Below are 18553 nucleotides of genomic sequence, written 5' to 3'. Positions count from 1 at the left end.
CACACACACACACACACACACACACACACACACACACACACACACACACACACACACACACAGGATGTGCCAAGTGAAGGTTCAGCCAGAGCAGTAGGAGACTTGGAGTTGTAACACCTCTTTCTTTAAAGCTACTGTGGTCACCGCGCACACACTCATCTGGTAAGACTGTTGTTAAAATAGTCACGTATAGTATAAGACACACATACACAAAAGCGCACACAAACACTTACAAATACCCTCAAGCAAAACTAATGACATTTCAGTGCTAGATATTCCAGCCACAAGGCACAGTTTTATTTCAAACAAGCTCTCTGAACTCATATGGGCCTTGTCCCAAATTAATTTTGCTGCTGTTTTCCCTGATCGGCCTGTTTCTTAAGACATCTCTCTGAATTGCCGGGCCTGCTCCAAATCGATTGGCTGACCCTCTCCCCTCTACCCTGCTTGACACTCTCTGGCTCATATGAAAGAGCTGGCTCAGTCCAAGCCCCCGGTGTTACCACCACACAGGCTTCTTGTGGAATTTGACTGTCTGGGGGGGCTCACGGTTGTCCTTTAGGCCTGCGGTCCTTTTGAAGTCGCCACACAGAAGATGAATAGCTTTCCCAACTCCTTGCTGAGGAGATTGGGGGATATTCTTACACCTGCCTGTGTGCCCTTGCAAACTCTCCCTGATGTGTTCAGGGAATTGAACCTTGCTGCCAATCCCAGGGCTCAGCGGTGCCACTGTACGCCTGTTGGCGTTTCACATGAGCTGCCAGATGATTTTCCATAGTTTATAATTTTTCCTGCTACTATAATGTTACCTCCCTATTAACCTCACACAAGCACATTGACCACACACACACACACACACACACACGCTGGATTTGTGGGGGGGAAAGCATCCACATTCATTAGGCTAATGCAAGGCTGTGGGAAAAAACACATTTTCCTGGTGTTTTTATGATTTATTGTGCAGCAGAAATGTGAAATTGTGTATATGGGGTATTAGTTATTTAAATGATTTAGGGGTTGGCAGAGAGTACATTTCCCCCTCGCTTCTTGATTTATGGTTATTGCAAAAATGTGAAATTGAGTATATGAGTATAAGCATATTACCTTATGATAATATAAGTAATTGAAGAGATTTAGGAGTCTGGGAGGCTGGGTGTTGCACACACAACTAGCGCCAGAGAAAATGGAAATGGCAGCTTATCAGGCTGAAATCGCTCTCCAAGCAGAGGTGACACATCAGTAAATTTGGCTTTTGTGGCCAGTGTCTTCATATTGTTTGGCCCTTGATATATTTGATTGTATATCAGGGGGATATGAAACGCAGGAGTTATGAGATGTCATATTATTCAAGTTAAGCGGATGTGAAATATGGTGATATCCATTTGTTATAATATTGTTTGGGTATTCTTGCACACAGACAGGTTGCTGAAAGATATTCCAAAGCTGTGCCACCTTTGTAGCCATAACATTTCTATAGCCATTTTATCTAGTTAAGTGGGTTTTCCTCATTTTACTTTCCTATTAATCTAGAAGGAACAGATAAGGGTGAGAGGTCAGCCTTAAATGGATTTGATTTCCTTTGGCTGGGCTCTCCTGCTCCAGAATGACTCTGAGCAGTACTTTCAATCAGTGCTGCCACCGCTCACTGTGGTAATGATGTCCGGGGCTTCATTAAGAAGCTCGTTAAGTCCCCTCGTTAAGCTGCAGGGCCGTTAAGACTTTGATGGTTAATGGCTCTTCGTTAAGAAGAGTGAGGAACCATGCTCCCGTGGTGGTCCTGACCAGCCGTGTGTTTTGGCCAATTGGCCCCAGTTGGACCCCACAGAAAATGGAGGATGAGAGCAAGTCTAAACTCATTGTAGGTTAAAAAATACTTTTCAGTGAACTAATGTCACCCTGTCTGTAACAATATACATTTTTATATAGTAACAAACCTGGAAACCTCCATAGGTGGTAGGCCCAACCACTGGTCGGATCTCAGTTTATGCCACGGAACTATATTGTTTGGTAGAGCAGGCGCACATACAGTATAAAGAGGGACCTGCGTCCCTTGGCTGCATGTCATTCCCCCTCTCGCTCCACTTTCATGTCTTGATCTGTCCTGTGAAAATCAAAGCCTAAAAATGCCCAAAAATAAACAAAAGAAGCAGGCTACCAGTCTTTATCCAAGACGCCCCACTTCCGGGATGGCTACGTTACCATCAAAATGTTGCCGGATTTCATTCTTTTCAGCCGGATGTAATCAGTTACCTTCCATTGTGTTTGTGTTGGGATTTTAAACTCTGGGAAATTTATGAGGACTATGGTTAACTGCTTCTCCGATGTTGATATTTGCAGGGTAAATCCAGACAGCTAGCTAGACTATCTGTCCAATCTGAGTTATCTGTTGCAGAACTAAAACAACTTTTGAGCGTACACTTGTTCCACCAAAACAAGTTTTTCCAGAGGCTATTTTGCTGAAGCACTGTAGCTCCGTCTGGCACTTAGGTTGCTGAATCAATCAATCACTATCACCCATGATGATAGTGATTGATTTAAAGAAATGAACCATAATAAACCAGAGCACGTTTTTCTCCCATCTTGGAATGCTGTGTGGACTAGCCAAACCCTCCTCCGCAGTGCTGTGGAGGGAAGGTCCGTGGCAAAGCAAGACTAAGGTCAACATAATTATGATGGTATGCCAGGTAATAGCGTACCTGCAGGTTGAAGATATAATAGCTATTGGCCCAATGTTGGATGTGTGCATGTAGATTTGTCAATGTCAGGTAAAGTCTGTTGTTCTCATGTTGCTCTGATTGTACATTATTTCCTTATATTTCCTGGAAATATAGTAAAATTGAGGTACACACCAGTTTCTTTGAATGTTTGCAGGACTGCACGAGGACTGGTGTTTGTAAATTAAAGTCAATATAAAGAAGGTTATATGGCTAAGAAATCTACTACAGAACCAAAGTTAAAAAAAAAAACAATATCACGGAGACATGTGGCGTTATAGTGGTCTTTCTCCACTGTGCCCTACTCCTACAAAATCATTTGTTAATTTATATATCCTAAAATAAATAATAAATACAATAAATACATTTTAACAGGCCACATTTGGAAAAGCACAGTTGTAAATAAAACAGTTAATGACGTCTGAATTCCATTTAGTTGCTTCAATTTCAGGGTCCTCTTATTTTGGCTCATTGTCACACTGTCATGGCTTGCTGGGGCACTTTAATAGAACATAGCCATGGTTAATGTTATTAGTAACACCTGTGCTTTTCCAGCTACGACAAGTCACACTGCACTCTAATGACAAAGAGTTCTTGAACTGGTGGGCATTAGAATGGGCAAAAAAACCCAACTAAAATAAACAGAGATGCTGCTATTGTCTATTGGGAAAACTTATGTAATGACATATTCATGTGATTCACCACTCAAAATCTGTCTTTGGAGAGTCTTCACACTGGAAGAAAGATAGTATAAAAAAATCAAGAGAAGCTCAGTTGGTTGAGCGGGCGCTAGGGCCGGGCAATATGGAGAAAAATAAATATCACAACAGTATTGACAAAACACCTTGATATCGATATTGCAACAATATTGTAGTGTTGACTATTGGTGCTTTCACAAAACATTTACACAATGACATTTTTGATAAATAATCATCATTGATGTGGATATAATGTCCAAGTTGTTAAAGGCAAATAATAGAACAGTTACAACTGGTTAGTTCAGAAAATGACATAAATTTACTGTAATGCAGCCTTAAAAACTAGGAACCACTTATGCCATATTATGATATTACGATATCCAAAATCTAAGAGGACATCTGGTCTCATATCACAATATTGATATAATATAGATATATTGCCCAGCTTTAGCTGCCATATATAGAGGTTTACTCCTCAACGCGGCCCTTTGCTGCATGTTGTTCCCCCTCTCTCTCCTCCTCTCATTTGACCAATGGACAAACTACTCTGACCAGTGAACCCACACACACCTGCTTATGAGCTAGGTAGAGATTGAGGGATTGACATAATGTAGCTAAATAAATAGTTATATAAATACTACTAATTATGTAAATACTTTATTTGTAACATACAGCGTAGTTAATGGATTGGCTGTGGAGACTTGGTTTTGCAGGAGAAGTTTACTGTAAGATGTTTCTGTGAATTTTTTTAAATTATGTTTCTTGTCTCTATTTTTGATAATGCTAAAAGCACCAACAATCCAAGCTGGCCACAGCGAACTGCAAAGTTTTCATAGCTCATTTTAAAGCAAACACTGGTGAGAGTTTGGATATTTCCAGGTTTCAGGCCAAGTACAAGTATCACTTTAACATATTGTCACAAAAGTTCCTTGGGCTAACTTCACAAACCGAGCTAGCATGACAAGTTAGTCAAAAATAGCTAGTCTCACATTGGCACATCTCAACGGATGTAGTATGGTCTGTCTCCACTGCTTATCTATTCTGGGAAAGGGGACAAAGCACTCTGTTTGTTTTTCTTTAAATCATTCACAGGCTAAATACCAGCAATATACCCCCCCCCCCCCCCCCCCCCCCCCCCCCCCCCCGTTACATTATAGGGTGCATGCATGAGAATAGTTTCCTAAGTGCATTCTGCTTTCACACACACTTCTATGTTGGCTAGAGTGCTTTTAAAATTTCCAATTTACCTTATCATTTAAATAAAGGGATCTTTTGAAGGTTTAGTGTTGTTTAACTTTTGACTTTGTGCCAAATATTTGCTTTCAACTTTCAAACAGTGTGAACTTTTGATTGGTGTCTTAGTTAGCAACAACCTTGTCAACATCCGTATTTATCGTTTGCCCCCTGGGAAGCTGGTGCATTCATGCTATTTTCCTCTTCAAAAACTGGTGATCCTCAAATTAAATGAACATTCCGATTCACAGTATCCATTCTCATTTCATTTAGTAAATGTGCTTAGCTGTTGCCATGCAACAATGCCTTTCTAAGCGAACCCACCCACACCCTTCCAAGCCGTCTCTCCGCTCTTCCCTCCTTCTAAAGTCACACTGTCACACTTTCTTGCGAGTGGCGCCTAATTTATCACTTTTTTTAGCACAATTTTTTGGTCACAGTTGCTATTCGATCCACGTAGGTGTGGGGTAATGAGATTGAATCTTGATGTGCTGGCCACGTCTCGCTGGCGTGTTTCTCTCATCGCGGACAGAGGCCAGTGTGGAGCCTTCCCTGATATTACCTCTCCCTGCATGAGAGGCCGCTGGTCGCTTCGCTGCTCTGCCATCCTGCCAGGCGCTGATCCAATAAAGCTCAACACAAGGCTGTGATCGATAACAGCATGTCCCACTCCCATCCACCCCTCTCTCCCTCATACACACCTATTAGTTAGGGAATAATTGATGGGCCTACTGTTTATTATTCCTTTGATTAGGTGCTTTCATTAAATAGCAAAGGCATTGCATGTGCGCAGACTAGTAAGCTATTGCCGTCCACAGCTGCTGCGAAGTGAATAGAGGCTTTAAGAGTGAGCAGAAGAGTATGTGTTCTGGATATCATTGGAGATCAAGAAGATACTGGTTCATATCTGCTCATACTGCAGAAATGGAAAGAAGAGACAGTATGATGGCAGAAACGTGTGTGTGTGTTTGTGTGTGCGTGTGCGTGCACGTGCGTGTGTGTGGCTAGGAGGGAGGTATTGTGCATATTTCTTTTGTTTGCCCCTGCTTAAATTTATTATATCCTGGAGGCATGTAGAGGATAATCTGCTTGTTTTGTCTTCATTGCCTGTCTTGAAAAAACAACTTAATTTTTAACTGGTGTTTACTCTTGTCTTCCTGTCCCACCCTTTTTGTCCTTGTCTTTCCTTTGATTTCCTTTCACATTTTCTCACTTTATATTTCTCCCTTTATATTTTTTCCTCATTGCGTCTTTTATTTTATCTCTCTTTTGTTCGTAATCATGACCCCTCTTTCTTTCCTTTACCACCCAGCTCCACACTGACATGGACAGGAATGATGGACGCACTAAGTATGTCTTGCGAGGCGAGGGAGCGGGCTCAGTCTTTGTGATAGACGAGAAGACTGGTAACATCCACGTCACCAAGCCACTGGACCGTGAGGAGAAGGATGAGTATCGTCTCATCGCCACGGCCACCGACAGGCAGACAGACCGTGCCCTGGAGCCCTCCTCACAGTTTATAATTCGGGTGCAGGACATCAACGACAACCCACCTATCTTTGACGAAGGCCCCTACATCGCCACCGTGCCTGAGATGGCCAATATAGGTACTGGAAGTAGGCTGGGCAGTGGGGGGAGAAGTGTATGGAGCATATAGTTTCCAATGTTAAATAACAAATACCACATGCAATAATTAATCATATGAATAAATAAAGTAGACTATATAAATGACCCAATACATTGTTGAATAATTTAATAAATCGAACTTTACATTTAAAACTCAATTCATTATTGTGAAAACTAAGCTTCTTATTATGTGATTTATTTGATATCCTTAGTCATTTTTTATTGTATGATATTTTTTCCCAATGTCACTTTTTTCCCTGATGACACTTTATTCACAGTAGTCACCAGTGCCCGCCCCGCCCTCACCTTTCAGCCAATCAACATGTGCCCCCAGCCCCTTAGCAGGCTTACCAAATGTTAACAAAAATATAGCCAGCTAGCTAATTTTGCCTTGGGCAACAATGGTAAATGAATTCTGAATCAATCAACTGAAGCTGTTTCTACAATTGAACACAGTGAACACAGTCATAAATAACCTCTTTTTTTTTTCTTCTTCTTTTTTTTAAGTTCACGCTAATACATTGCTAATTTAACGCTATACATGCAACATAAATAGCCAGCAAACTAGCATGGTTGGTCTGTGAACTTGGATCTATTACCAAGCAGTAAAGGAGCAAGTGATAGCTGCAACAGTGTTAGCTCTGTGGCTGAAATCTGAAATCACTCCCTCGTTCATTCATTTAATTCTCCTGACAGTTTGCTCTTTAGTGAGCGGTGAAACTCACTCTGGGATTGTTAGTGAAGTCTAGTATGAACAACTGAAAAATGAGGAGGTAAACACTGGTGATGCTATCATGAAAAGTGACATTATAAAAAAAAAGCATCCTTCATTTCAACAAACTTCATTTGAAAATTAGAATGATGAAATTCAATTTCATGATTAAAAAAAGTATACACATAATGTATACTTTATGTAGTAATGTGTATATTTTATACATTATATGTCTTATTTTCACTTTGAATACCTGTGTCCTTGTACCCACCAAAAATCATTTCTTGTACATAAAATAGTTGCATCTAGAAGGATAGCTGCTCAAAGCTTCCCCTAATATGATCATCTGAACTTTCTGCTGTGATCTGACTGGCTCAGTACATGAACAAATTGCTATCGCAACGCCATCTTCCATCCAGACAGCAGTGAAGAGTGACATTTTTCATGATAGAAAGAAGATTATGCCTAATCTTTCAACCAGAAGACAACATGGAGGTACTGCTATTATAGTTTGACCAGGTAACATTTGTGCAAAGCTGAACATGAGGTAACATAATTACAGTCCTGGATTTGGAGAGGTTTTTTGTTTGCTCATTTGGCTAAAGGATTACAATTTTGCCTGAAATCTTTGTTACATTTCGCATACACTTCTTTATCTCATCTGTTATGTCTTTTCTCCGCTGTGATTCAGTAATGAGAGCAAAAGCGATAAAAAATAATCTTTTGGCTGGGATAAGAACTTACCTTGATTGAGCGGGTTATTGAAGTCACATTCTGTATAAACTACGGCTGTTGCATTTTATTGGTTTGCTGTTTAATCACAATAAAGTACCAGCCAGTCCAGCTGCTGTCAAGCTCCAAAATGATGGATGTCCCGTCTGACCACAGCTAGACAGCATATTTTATTATTTTTATCTCAGAGGGCCGAATTGTCTGAAGGTATTTTATTCAACAGCTTTGAAAAGGGTTGTCTCTATAGCCAGTTCAAAAACTTCCTTTCAATGAGAAGAATGTGATATTTTGAAAAATACAAAATATCAATCAGTTATTGTCTGCTAAATTAAATCATTAATTTAAACATTTAAAACTTCTTAGATGAACTGTAATATAAACACTTATTATAAAAAGAAGTGGTTACACTTTACTTGATATTTTCCACATAACAATGACATGACACTGTCATGAACATGTTACAAAACATTCTAAAGAAGTCATAAATGGTTATGACATAACGCTTTTTTATTAAGTGTCTTTCAGTTACGGTTATTGTTAGGGTTAAGGTTAGAGTTTTATGCGTCACCCCTGTGTCATGTGAGTGTCAAGTGTTAATTTTTATTGAGAAAAGTAAAGTGTTACCAAAGCACTTCAGTGTGTCATTAACTAGTATTTGAAATACAACAAACATGTCAATGTAGATTTCTTCCATGTGAGGTTTTGACAACAGCAGCCGTTAAACAACAAAGAACTGCCTGCTAGGATTTCATACACACGGTCTTACCGTTTTCTATACAGCCGTTTTAGCCTTCATCAAAATGATTCATGAAATGGGTATTGTGTTGTGGGAAAACCTGCTGCACATTAGCAGGTTAAATACCATTCAATAGGTTAAAGAGATGGATTGTTTTCAGAATATGAAGTTGTGAGGGAGAGTTTATTTATTTATCTATAGATGGAGTCTGAATACTGCCTCTGATATCAAAACAACTTTGCAGAGCTTTCTGCAGCTGATAAAAAGAATTCATGAATTTGGATTGTCAGTCATTGTCTATAACCTTTCCCATGGGTGCCTGCATAGCTCAGTTGCTAGAGCGTGCGCCCACATATAGAGGTTTACTCCTCGATGCAGCGGTCCCGGGTTCGACTCCAACCTGTGGCCCTTTGCTGCATGTTCCCCCTCTCTCTCCCCTTTCATGTCTTCAGCTGCCCTGTCAAATAACGGCCTAAAATACACAAAAAATAATCTTTAAAAACTGCCCCATATAAGAAAAATGGTTGGTGATTGGCCCCCACCAGGGTTTGACAGGCTGGAAATCTGTCTGAGCTGGAGATGGACCAGATGTATTTGCCTGAGCTAGTTTCCAATTGCCAGACCTTCCTCCACAACGCGGAGGAGGAGGGTCTGGCTAGTCCACACAGCATTCCAGGATGGGAGAAAAACTAAGCGCCAGACGGAGCTATGGTGCCGCTGCAAAATAGCGTCTGGAAGGAACAAGCTTTGCTTGGACCCTGTGTACATTAAAAGGTTGTTTTAGTCGGGCAACAGAAAACTCAGATTTGACAGATAGTCTAGCTAGCTGCCTGGATTTACTCTGCAGAGATCTGAGGAGCAGTTAACCATAATTCTCATAAATCTACCGGAGTTGAAAATGCCACCTCAAAGAAAGTGGACGGTAACAGACATTTGGTCAAAATGAGGGACATCTGGCAGAAATTCCGGCGGCACCTGAACAATCCCGTAAATGAAACGTCGCTGATATACCAGGGCAAATAAAACTTGGAGTTGCTTGGTTGTCAAATGTGATCAAACCTCACCCACAATGTCCTGCAAATTAGGATGAGTTTTTGTCTGTTAATTAAAAAATGCATTAGGGTATTTCTTCATTTTGGGTGTTACTCATTTAGTCATGAATATTCAAAGTTATAGAAAAATACTTAAGATTAGATGAACTACGTAATGACAAATCAGTAATGTACAAGGATTAATAGTACCTCATGTATCCCATGTCTTAATGCAGAAACAATATGATAATGAATGCATCAATTAAGGCATTCATTTACATATTGTTCCTGCATTAAGTCATGCATTAGATACTATTAATCCTTTTATATTATTGATAGCTAATGAATTAATATATGAATAAATTAATGCGTCTTCATACATAAAGTAATGCGTGAATTCATAATCATTCATGTACCCTTATTATAAAGTGTTACCATTTGGAGTTTTTAGGGGCTTTATTGCTTCAAACAATCATAAATAGAATAATATCACTCATGCATACTTTTATAAAGTGTTAGGCTACTATTCGCAATTAATCATCCTATTTTCACATGAATTATTACCAGCACGTACAGATTTTCATCAATAGCACTATGGTTTATAGTCAAGGTGAAGTTAATCACACAAGGTGAGAATTCATCTGTAAAAGGAAATAAGATGACATTTTGACTTGTCTGTATTCAGTACAGTTCAGTTCAGTTTCATACCGTAGTCTTTTATTTTTTATTTTATTGAGCCAAACTGATACTGTATTCGAAAAACAAGCAACATGATATGCCTTGAGCAATTGCCAAATTATGGCACCTAATATACTGAAATATAATTAAGTAAACGCAGAGATTAACCTGCTGTAGGTCTAATGAATGAAGAACTCAGCGACGCGTGTCCGTATGATATGTTAATAAGAGGCCTGTTTGATCTTTTCCATGTTTCCCTTTAGGCTGGAAGACTTTTGCAAAGTCGAAGGCAGTCTGAAAATAACTGTGCAAACATTTACTAATGAAAGAAATCTGTTAAACTGGCTGTCATGTGCAAAAGGGATGAAAGGAACATATTCTTCCCTCTGTATAGTTTCAACACAGCTTTGTCCATGTAGCACATAGGACATAGCCCTTTTTTAGATTGCAACACCTAGATATAATTTCTTAGGTAAAAACGGTGCAAATTGAAGAACATTTAAACTGCCATTGTTTCTTTATATCTAGGCCATATGCTTTACCTCCTGTTTACAGTCTCCAGTCTCAAACATGTTTTGCATAAGAGTTTGATATAGATACACTATATGTTTTTGATATATACTGTATATTTATAAATATATGTATATATCTGTATGTATGTATGTATATATGTACAGTATATGCATATGTATGTATATATGTATGTATATATGTACAGTAATTGTGTGTATGTGTGTGTGTGTGTGTATATATATATATATATATATATATATATATATATTGAAAGCACATGTAAGTTATACATCTTACACCATAAAGTACATATCTTTTTGAAGAAGTTTTAAATGCACTTTTTGTTGGGAGCAGGCAGGTCAGGCGGTGCTGTTCAATTTTATTACTCTTTTGGCATGAAATTGCATCTCAGTTTCCGCCTGCTCAGACCAGACAGAGAAAATTTCATGGCTGGAGTTGGCATTGCATGCACAGACCCTTTCCAGAAACCCCGAAATCAAATGCAAATTGGAATACACTTTAAATGCAATGCAGGCAGATTCTGTAATGGGTTGGATTAAAGGATGGATTGGATTTTTTAATAATACCGTCACCACAGCCTTTTGTAGGATGTGTAAGGTATTTTCGCTTTTGTTGATTAAATACCTGTAGACATCACACAGCAGCAGGAATGATACAGTGCATACATTCCATTTGCGCGCTCTAATTTAAGAGATATGGCGCTTGTAATTATACACAGGCCAAACAGTTTGAGTTTTCATTAATATTATTATATGGGGAGCTCCTAGGTTATGTAATCATGTAAATTACTTAAACAGATTATTGTTTTTATTTTGCAGTTGTAGCTTGATTGTGTGCATGTAAATGTAAAGTACACAGTTTCAACTTACTGAATACAATATATTTAATCATTTGAGCATAAAAAGTACACATGGAAACAGCTTGTGTTGTACTACATAAAAAGAAGACATAATCAGCCTATTAGGGATTCTGCTGTCTATTCATAGTCGAGTCGTGTTTACCGCGTTGCTGTTCTGGGATTTAAAGTTTCCTCTCGGCTCATTACGAAACCGCCAGCTGCTTTTAAATGGGATAAGGAGCTAGCGTTGTGATTGGCCAAAACTAAAACCTACCCTGACTCCACTCTGAATAATCTATTTTGCCTACCAATCATGTATCCATACATTTCTAGCCTCGTTACACAAACAACCAAGAATGAGTTGGTCACACCTACTGCTATGTTTGTGTACATTTATGTTTGTGCTCACAGCCAATTTCAGTAAAAGAGAACTCTTAGTTTGTGAGGTTATACAGTCTGAAATGCTTACTGTTGCAGAATTGGTGGTTTCCTTCAAATGAAAAAAGTCAGTCACCATGACAGTCATGGTAAAATAAGAAAAGTGGATTTCTGGTGCAAACACCTTAAAATACATCAAAAGTGGATCCTCGATACTTCAGTTGTACTACATGAAAATCTAAACTAAATAAAACGGTACTGTTTGGAAATTCCTGTTTAAACACTGCCCTGTTTCCTGTTGGCATTGATGTATAGCAGTGTCTGTGTATGAGATAATAGTTACACTCCAACAACCCTAATACAGTTTATCAATAAAATTCATGTGAACAGATTGGACTCATTCTTTGAAAGCAGAGAATCAAGGGTACAAATAAGAGAAATTACCCTTTTTCCAATTTAATAAGAAATTGTAGAGGATTACAAAATGATCCACTTTAAAAGAAATCATTTTCATTTCATTTTTTTTACTGAAAAAGCTGTGACACAGTGCATGTCATAGCCACAGTGACTTGATTATATTTCTGTGGCTGAAGAAAGACCATGACAGAAGACTTGGATTTGGAATGAGAAAAAAAATGCCAAGACGTGGTGGACTTTTTTGCCCATTGCAGTGAGATGTTGGAGTGACAATAACTGTCTGAGATTGTAATTCAAAGCATGACTGCAGAGTGCCTGTAGGAAACAGTTTGTTTGTACAAAAAGTACTCTAATCTCCATTTAAACTCCACTCTACTTCTTGAAAATGGGTTCTACTATGAGGAGCACCCTTCCCTTTTAAAAACATGGGAAATTGCTTTCTGGAAAACTTTTGAATTTGCCAGAAAAGAGGGTATTATTTTAAATAATTCACCCCTAAACTGGTTAGTTTGAAAAGTTCAGCAAATGTGGCCTGAGGTACTCGACATCGGCTGCTTATAGGTCGTTTCTAAACATCAAGGCCGCTCCCGCATGGAATTTTATAATTCACATTAGAATAATGACCCTGCCAGCAGCATGCTCATGGAGAGAGGGCGATGAAGACGAGCACTATTTAGTAATCCTATCAGCATCTGCTCTTCATAGCAGCTCAGTCTTCAGATTGAGTTGTTCAGTCAATCATGGATTCAATATTTACTTGACGATTCAATATTTACCAAGGTGCTTTGTAGCACGTGTGACTGGGGAGATAGCGCCGCTGTGAGCATCCTATCAAAGACTCATTACGTACATGAGACATTTAAGGGCGCGGGTGGGGGGAGAGAGAGAGACGGGGGAGTGGGTGTCTCATCTACACCAATGAGACACTGACGCAAGGTGCGCTGGAACTGAGCCAGTTCCCCGCTTCAAATTTGTGTCTGCAAAGTGTTTTGTGTTGTTTTCACTCAACTGGGTATAAACATGTGGCCAGATGTGTATCTGCATTCTGGGAAAATGACTGACATTTAAAAGCACAAATATTAGACATATAAACAAATATTACAGAGATGACCATAAATTTGTATACACAAACTAGGGAGTGTTCTTATGTTAAGAACATGCGTTCCAGATGGAAGCGTGGCAGTGTGAATATTTGGTCCTTGTGGAGTGTCACTGGCCGCAACGGCTGGCAGGCTGCATACCAATAGGTTTACTTCAGATTTGCACTTGTTGCATCGACCTCAGAGCCAATCTGTTTGATCCCTAAGTCTGATTAGTTTTTACTCCGGTCAAAAGAAACATTTCTGTCTACCTATGTGCGTATGCCCCTACTGCGTCTACATTATCTGATTTGGTAAGGGGGTGCTTTGAAATAAAAACAGAAAGTGCAGATACTGCTGTAATAGTTTTTTTCCATCTGGCAAGACATGGAGAATGAAATAATCACCAAACATCTAAAAACACACGTAAAAACAAATGTACATTAATAAACAACAAATCAAGGTTTGAGGTTCATGAACAGCATGATACTTGCGTTGGTTTCACCTGCAAATGAAGGAGTTTGGACGATTACTGAACTGTTTTTTTACAGTAACCAACAGAAACTATGAGTAACAGGTGGAAGAAATACTCAGATCTGTTTTACAACTAGAAGAATACTCTATTACATGAAAGTCCTACATTCAACATCTTACTCAAGTGTAAGTGCACATGATTTACTAGCAAATGTACTTTCAAAAGTAAAATTACTGCCGATAAAATAGACCGAAAGATTACAATCTCTCGCTCACCTTTATCGAACGCTCTCTGGTGCAATCTTTGCCGATGTTACATCTGCCATCTGTCAATACAATAACCCGTCTGATAACTGCCTGTAGTGGATCATCAACCAGATGATCCCCGCTTTCCCTACACATTCCACTATCTACCCCGGTGTGATACTGTTATGGTTTTGATCAGAAATAAAGTAGCAGCTGTTCCCACAAATCCCCTTCTTCCTCCTGTCTTATCTGGCTCGCGTCCAACTGGTCGAATTTGTCTCCCCGCACCTCCCCCCCGTGTACATATAGACATAAATGAATACACTACATATGAAATGTGTTTACTGTATTTAGTATATATCAATATTTTTGCTCACAATTTCCAAAATGTCCCTGCCAAATTGACACTCCATGAGCCGTAGCAAGACGATTTAAGGGAGTCAAAGGCTGTTTGAGAGACAGACTGTCCGATTGAGAGAGAGTTAAAGGGAATTGGAGACGGAGATGAAGAGAAATGAAGTGAGTCAGAGGGACTCGGGGGAGGGAGGGAGGGGGGTTAAAAGAGGGAGAGGGTGCGTGCAGGGGGGCCGAATAAAGTATTTGTCACACTGCCTTCGGAAAGAGATTGAAAAAGAAGGAGTGAGAGAAGAGAGTGGAGGTTGTCTTGATAAAAAGGTTTCTTATGCTCTAAAAATGCAGTCTGTCCACTTAGCTCCGGCTCTGCTTTGTTTTGACTCTGTCTCCTTTTTTCTTATTTCCTTTCCTCCTCCCTTCTCTCCCCTCCTTTTCCTTCTTGCGTCCTTTCTCTCCTTTCTTTCCTTTTCCTACTTCATTGCCTCCCCCCCGTCTCTCCTCCCTGCAGGCACGTCTATAATCCAGGTGACAGCGACAGATGCTGATGACCCGACTTATGGGAACAGCGCCAAGCTTGTGTACACACTGGTGCAGGGCCAACAGTATTTCTCTGTTGATCCCCAGACAGGTGAGTGTGTTTATATATCTTTTAGTGTGTGTGTGTGCTCCCTACATAGCACACGTGGGCGGAGAAATGTAAAATGCGCGCAGATGTCAGGAAGCAAATACACACACCCTGTAGAAAAACGAATATACTCTAGATGTTGAAGTGCACACATACTGTAGGAGCAAACAAGTAAATTCCGGCCTGAGCCTCGAACAAACACACACACTCACACTCACACACACACACACACACACACACACACACACACACACGCACACACGCACACACACACTCAAACTGGAGTGCTGATCTGGCCGCATTTTTGAGTCCGAACCCGACCCTAGTCTGACAGGCATTAAGATATTTACGCCCGAGCCCGACACAGTTAAAGTCTCATTTTTTCTTCTCAATCTCATCTGATACAATATTGCATCAGCGCACACGGAGCAACATGCACACATTAATAAGCTTTTTAATTTAAAGTAGTGCTCTCAAACGATTAAAATATTTAATTGCGATAAATCGCATTAATGTCATAGTTAACTCACAATTTATCGCACATTTTTATCTATTGTAAATGTCTCTTAATTTCTTTTTGTCACATTAGTTTTTTTCTCATTTTAATGCTCTTATCAACATTGAAAAGTGGATTGGCTTGCTTTGTGCAAATGTTCAAATGTTTGCACTACGTTGGCATATGGCCGACTGTAGTGTTCAATTTCACACGTAACATTCTCACTTGGAGCAAACAATCTCTTACACAATGTAACACTGTCCATCAATAAAATGGGGGAAAAAATACTTTGACGGGGGGGGGGGGGGGGGGGGGGGGGGAGAATTCAGACTGTACGTGCTGCAATAATAGCTCAGTTCCCAACAACAAAACACACAGATTACTTTGGTCTTGTCAATGGAACCATCTGGCCACTTAAAAAAACAACAACTTTCCATTCAGGGTCTTGTTGGCATCCATTTTGTCGTCTTGCGCTCGCCATCCACTCAAAACGTTACTACTCTTTGGCCGACTCACAAGCCCAAACAAGTGTGTACGGTGTGCCTTTTGTTTTTTGTTCCCGGTCTAGCAAGAACCGGTATGGTGTTGTAGTTTTTCTAACGTTACTAGTTGTTGAAACAGCATGTGTAAAAAAAAACAACTACAAAGTGTGCTAGGCCAAAAGGAACATTAATTTTGCGATAGAACATTTGAAGGCATTAAAATTAGTTTACCTTAATTACGCCATTAATAACGTGTTTAATTGACAGCACTAATTTAAATGGTCAACGTGTTAACCTTTCCTGATTGCTTCGTTCTGACTGTGGTGGTCAGACAAGAGGTTCGTTACCTCCGGGGCTGACGACATGTGAATAACGTCTGGGTTCAAATCCCGTTTCTGGTGTGCAAATGAATGAACTAGGCTTTCAGTGAGGTTTATTTCGGACACTGCTCATACTGTGTAGCCTACAAAACTTTAACTTATTCAACCAACTCTGCTCCGGTTGCATCAACGCTTCTGCTTCCTTTTTCTCTATCCGTCTTCTGCCCACTTTCCACACACACACTGATGTGACCGAGCCCGTCAAGAATCCCAAAAAATATCTGTCCAAGCGTGGCCCGGCCCATCGGGTGTCGTCAGGTCCCAAGGGATCCGGTCGGGTATCCGCACTCAAATTCAAACTAAAGCTTTTCCACCTTGTGCATCCGTTTTTTTTCTTTCTTGTCACACTAAATCATCCATCTTTTCCATTTCAACTTTACCCTTTTGCCTTAAACACCCAGCTCTCAAATGCGCGCACAAACACACACACAAATCTCCCCCTCTACCAGTGTCCCCCCTCCCCGGTTCGCTCCACTATGAGTTGGCAGAAATGGATTCATGTTGCCAGGGCCTGAACACAAAACACAACCTAATGTTATTATTTCTGAGTGAAGCAAAAACAAAAAGACATGTCCAAAGAGAGATTTCAGGAGAGGTTTGTGAACTATTACACAGGACAGATTACAGGGGGCACACAGGACTTGTCTTCTGTGTGTGATTTTGATATGCCTTCATGTCTTCCATGTCACCCAAGGGCATTAAGGTTTTTGTTCAGTGGAGGGTGCTTGAATTATTTTTTTAATTGCATCATGATTACTTTTTTCAGAATTATGCCTTGGGTGGGAAATCATAGCTGCGTTGACTCAGAAATTGAGCTCTAACTGTCTGATACTTTAGATGCTGCTTTGATTGACAGCGCACATATAAACACTTTGCGTATAGCTCACGGTGAGGCTGCTGAAGATGTTTTTTTTGTGCATGTGGGAGTATGTGTCTGCATGTGAGCGTTTATTATGCCCACAGGGGTCACAGGTGGCCTCTACTTGTGTTTTGCTCATTGAATGTCAATGTTTAGTAATTGATTGCTTTGACACTTGAGGACCTCTGCAACAAGTGAAGAGAGCTGCAGCACTTTTTGAATTGTTTATTATGGAATATAAACTTAAAAACCCACCCAGTGTGTGTATTAGCTGTGACACTATGCTATTAGACGAGCCTTAGTATTCAGAACGTGTCCGCTTTTTTCTCTCTTCTCTCCGCTCTCTATCTCCTTTTCTCAATCACACCGTTCCCCGTTGGCTGCATCACCAAAGGTCTTTTTCAAATCCGTACACAGTACTCAGAGGTGAGCACATTTGCTCATAAATTCAGTTTGTTTGTTTATGAATTCCGCTCAGAAACCTAGACATATACCTGCTGGTTTGTTAGAATTCAAAACAGCCTGTCTCTTCACCTTGAGCTGCCAAGTCATCCAGGCCGGTGTTGTGGCTGATGTTGGGCGAGAGCAGCCAGCACTTGATATGCAACATCCAATCATATGTAGCAAAATGAGGTCATTTACACAGAGGAGGTGATCGATGTCGAATGTGTGTAAGTGATGGGTCTTGTTGTGCTGTTAAAGAGTGTGAGATACAGAACAAGATTTTACGCTCCGTCAGCACGTCTGGCTGTTGGTATAGGGTGATTTATCTTTCCCATATGAGCTTCCTCACATATCTTTGTTTGTGTGTGTATTGCTGTGTGCCTTTAATGGAACATTAAGTAATACATTGTTGCTATCAAATGGAAATTGTGTCTCTAAAAAGTCCAAAATCTGTCAGATTGTCAGGAAAAGCAGTCATGTCTTTTGCCTGATGACATGTGCTTTGTTCAGTAGGTTTTGAAAGGGCTTTAAAAGCCCATGAAGTCTGAGAAGAATGACATCTGTCAATTAAACTGAAAGCTTTCAATACCTATACCTGAAGCTATGGGTTTTTACACAGCAACAACTGGACTTTACCATTGATAATGATCGAGGAGCTGCTGACAACATTGTTTACATGAACTAAGTACATACATTATAGTCCTACTAATACAATGATGATGAGTATGCTACAGTACCTAATATAAGTGAGCACCACTTTCAAATAAGGCACACTTTATTAAAGTGT

The 18553-nt window shown here is 39.9% G+C and overlaps 1 protein-coding gene across 5 annotated transcripts in view; it reads left to right on the top strand.

Moving 5' to 3' along the window:
• The window catches only part of LOC117954186 (cadherin-2), a 145867-nt gene that overhangs the window by 66141 nt on the left and 61173 nt on the right, over nucleotides 1-18553 (top strand). For all 5 annotated transcript variants that reach the window (XM_034887762.1, XM_034887759.1, XM_034887761.1 and 2 more), the window contains 2 exons: nucleotides 5958-6252; nucleotides 14989-15108. In XM_034887762.1, coding sequence (XP_034743653.1) covers nucleotides 5958-6252; nucleotides 14989-15108 — 415 coding nt within the window. The remainder of the gene's footprint in view (nucleotides 1-5957; nucleotides 6253-14988; nucleotides 15109-18553) is intronic.

Source organism: Etheostoma cragini, chromosome 12 (genome assembly GCF_013103735.1).
Source record: "Etheostoma cragini isolate CJK2018 chromosome 12, CSU_Ecrag_1.0, whole genome shotgun sequence".
Taxonomy (NCBI): Eukaryota; Metazoa; Chordata; class Actinopteri; order Perciformes; family Percidae; genus Etheostoma; species Etheostoma cragini.
The sequence above is the reverse complement of the archived record's forward strand: the minus strand, read 5'-3'. Positions and strand labels throughout refer to the sequence as shown.